This window comes from Palaemon carinicauda, chromosome 33, assembly GCF_036898095.1.
Source record: "Palaemon carinicauda isolate YSFRI2023 chromosome 33, ASM3689809v2, whole genome shotgun sequence".
Taxonomy (NCBI): domain Eukaryota; kingdom Metazoa; phylum Arthropoda; class Malacostraca; order Decapoda; family Palaemonidae; genus Palaemon; species Palaemon carinicauda.
Genome location: NC_090757.1, coordinates 76,130,364 through 76,134,587, shown reverse-complemented (window position 1 = coordinate 76,134,587; position 4,224 = coordinate 76,130,364). Strand labels below are relative to the sequence as shown.

Genomic DNA, 4,224 nt, shown 5'->3' with positions numbered 1-4,224 from the left:
GACCTGCAGTGCTCATTGTTGTGTCAGCCGTGAGACGCCCAGCGTTGGAAGTCGAAGGACGTTCACTTGGTTCTTCAGGGCCAATGGCTTGACTCTGTGTCTTCCATTGAGATTACAAGGACTAGCATTTCATTATTTAATTTATTCATTATAATAGAAATACTTTCATTAATAACAATTTTATTGATTTTAATAATGATATTTTTACTGATTTTAATATCCATTTTATTAGCTTTAATAATAATAATAATAATAATAATAATAATAATAATAATAATAATAATAATAATAATAATAATAGCAGTCTCCTGGTAAAGATCATCGGCATACATCGTTTATCAATGAAAGCTGAACTACAACCACACAGCCAGTGTTTCCAGTGAAGAGGATTTATTTCGTAACAAAAAAACGTAACATCTAGCAACAAAAAGTAATTTTTCGTGTGTGCATATATATATATATATATATATATATATATATATATATATATATATATATATATATATATATATATATATATATATATATATATATGAAAATGTAGGTAATGGAGAAATTAGAAACACCGTAATGTGTACATACTTTATATATCTATATCTTATCTTAGGTCTCTGATTTCACCACACTCTTATCCAATGATGACAAATTATATCTGGACTGGAGCGAGGGCATATGCATATCAGGCTGACTTCAGTCCAAAACTAATAAATTCAAATATTACCTCCCACTCTAGACCATTGCAGACCATTATTGCTTGCCTTCAGCCTCGACTAACCGTTAGAGTTCAAGTTTTTATAGTTCATGTAAATATCTATTTTAATGTTATTACTGTTCTTAGAATATTTTATTATTCCTTGTTTCCTTTCCTCACTGGGCTATTTTCCCTGTTGGGTCCCCTGGGCTTATAGCATCCTGCTTTTCCAACTACGGTTGTAGCTTAGTAAATAATAATAATAATAATAATAATAATAATAATAATAATAATAATAATAATAAGGTACAAGAAAATTGATCCTTTTGATAACGTAACATAAAAGCTAAGTTTTCTTTTGTGATTTTTTTCCTCGTTTATTTCCGTTGGGACTTTCATCAATTACCTTATGTGCGGTTACAACTAGGTCGAAAATAGTTATCTATGGAAATAAGAACTATTTTTTAAGGTTATATGGGATAAAATTCTTTTTATTTATTCCGATGCAAAACGTAACAAAATTGATCACCTTTCAATGAAAAGTACAATTATTTTCTCAAAATTTCAATTTAATAACATTTTCTTTTCTCAGCGTCATATAAATGTACAGCTCAAATTAAAAACTAACAAAATGTTACTTTCGTAAGCGTTGGAAAAGAAGTGAGCAGGGCTGCAGTACTATAGCCGCCCAACGAGGCTGATACATGAATCATAGTCTGTACTGGGGTACGTTTGTTTTTCATATATGAACATCTCTCTCTCTCTCTCTCTCTCTCTCTCTCTCTCTCTCTCTCTCTCTCTCTCTCTCTCTCTCTCTCTCTCTCTCTCTCAAACATAAAGGAATAACGTGTTAATAACTTATCTTTTTCCAGATGAAAGCCTCAATCATTCTTCTTGTGGCGGTGGCAGGCATTTGGTGTCTGCCTACAAATGTTGAGGAAGGTGGTGAAGGGCACAACAGAAAGCTAGCTACCATATTTGTTGAGTACCCTTCTGACACAGAGATTCAGATAGCAGAAACTGAAACTGGTAAGTCATATATCATCATCTTACAACATTCATTCATTGCATCTTTACCATATGCATAATTTCTTAACAAAACATTTATCTATATGCTACTGTACTTCAGCTACCCTCAGTAATCATTCTAAGCTGTTTGTTCTCCTTTCTGCAAAATTATAGGGATGCATCCTAAACTTGGTATCCCCCACTAATTTTAGACTGTTTGCCGTGCCCTTATTGTCTGCTTCCATCCCCTTTTGCTAAAGTGCAGTACTTCCACTGGAAGACATTACATAATGTACTTTCATTTTTCAAGTGTATGTACACAGCCACAGATGTGGCATTAGTCAAGAAAAAAATGATTGTGGGCTAGGAATGGTAGGTCTAGGGAACTCATTTTCCTTAATGGATACTCATTTTGGAAGAACAAGTTTGGAGCCATAAGCTACTCAACAAACGTCCATTGAATATTATATATATATATATATATATATATATATATATATATATATATATATATATATATATATATATATATATATATATATATATATATATATATATATATATATATATATATATATATATATATATGAGTCAATAAACTAAAAAAAAAATAGTGAATGACAGTATGAATTAGCCAGTAAAGAACAAATCTTGTATCTATCGTAACGAAATCTAACAACATTATTCCATTTCCAGGCAAATATAAACTGAAGGTGTACCACGGCACTGGCAGCGAGAGATTCCAGGTTCCTACCAAGGCTTGGAAGGTGCCAAATGACTGGAGCACCCCTGGAAGGAGTACGTCAAAGATTGTCCATGCTGAGGTTCTATCAAACGGAGACGTAGTCCTTGTGATTTACAGCGATCAGACGGGTTTGGAACTCATTGTCTTGCCACTGGAAATTCTCGAGATACCAGGCGGAGTCTCCACCGTATCCCCAAGACCAATTATATTCCCGCACCAGCCAATCGTTTTTCCCAACTTCACTGTTCCTTGGCATCCTACAGTGCCCACCCCTCCGGAAAAATGGGAATGGGTGTCCTCTGATGCCGAAATCGTCACTCCTAAAGCTCAAGTTTTTCCAGTACCCGAGAAATCTTCTTTGCCATCGTACTGAGGATGATGATAATTGCAGAAGCCTCCTTTTCACCATAAAGAAATGTTGATTTATGTCCTGTAAATTTTCATCGATGATACATATATAACTTAAAATTATTTTTACATCTCCTTAGAAATGTATTTGAAGTTTTATCTATTAATCTCTATTTTTAACAAATGCCCCAAAGAATGCTACTGTAGAACATTTGTCTGTTGATCATCAATTTGTAATGACAAATTGAAGATCAACAGACAAATGGGATTAAGAAACTAGTCCATTGATTATAAAGAGATTAATTAATGGCACCAGACGAAAAAGATTCTCAGTTCATTATATCAGTAGAAATTTCCACTAAACTTATAATTTCCATCATAAGGAATGGAACTAGGCACAGCTATAAACCTCCCTTCTGGCCGATGGAGTTTTTGTAAGATTGACCTAAAACGAAAGCACGAAAAAATATTCCTGGTTTTGGCAGTTAAATGAAATGAGCAAATTATTCTTTAAGATTATTAGTTTTATAGGCTTGTAGAGTATACCAATCTTATTCGATCTCTGACTTACAGTATAAGGAAAGAAAGAATGAATACTAATCCCCACAGTTTTAGGTCATCTGTATTTAATTCGGTGGATAAGGATAATGTATAAAAACTAATCATTCTTACAGCATTTATTTTCTAACCGTGACATACTCTTATTTCGAGTTAGTATTCAGTTATACTCATTTAATTATTATCAAATCAATTATTTATGAAAATATTTATCATATAAGCTATAGATATATCCTACTGTTGTTTAACAATTCCTCCTGTGGTAATTTTCATACATTTTATATATCTCACAATAAAATATGTATGAACATATCTGCAGATGCAGTACATGTATTTTCATATGTCCGAAGTCATTACGTACACTTAAATGTATATGATTTCATTTATGAACAATATACTTATAGAAACATAATTATTTATTTCTTTTTAACATTAAGCCGTTTCCCCTAACGCAGGATAGCCACAAATAAAAATTACACAATTACTGCCAAATTCATCCTTTAACTGCGACGTAGAGGATGAATTCATAATACAGAAAAACTTCCATAACATTAGTCGATTCCTACACTACACAGAAAGTTTATAAGTAATGCATGGGATCCCTTTACACACTACTGTCAACGCTTACTTCCCATATTGTGCGCACCTCCGCGAACCTTGAATGCATATGCTCTTCTTCATAATAAGCCTTTAACACCAGCTACCAAAACTTTTCTAGGCCTCCCTCTCCTCTACACCCTAATACTTCTGAACTGAATATTCTTCGCTAAAATTTTGCCTTCCATTCTTTTTACATAAACGAAACCATTCTATATTCCAACGTCACTTTGCTGAGGAAAAAGTAGCGAAAGGGAAACAAATTGGCATTGCAGTA

At 33.0% G+C, this 4,224-nt stretch overlaps 1 protein-coding gene across 1 annotated transcript in view; it reads left to right on the top strand.

Annotated features, from left to right (window-relative positions):
- Positions 1-3,961, top strand: part of LOC137625991 (uncharacterized) — a 13,965-nt gene extending 10,004 nt beyond the window's left edge. The window contains exons 2-3 of the mRNA XM_068357074.1: positions 1,564-1,720; positions 2,396-3,961. Of these exons, the coding sequence (XP_068213175.1) occupies positions 1,564-1,720; positions 2,396-2,817 (579 nt within the window). The 3' untranslated portion in view covers positions 2,818-3,961. The remainder of the gene's footprint in view (positions 1-1,563; positions 1,721-2,395) is intronic.
- Positions 3,962-4,224: the final 263 nt, after the last annotated feature.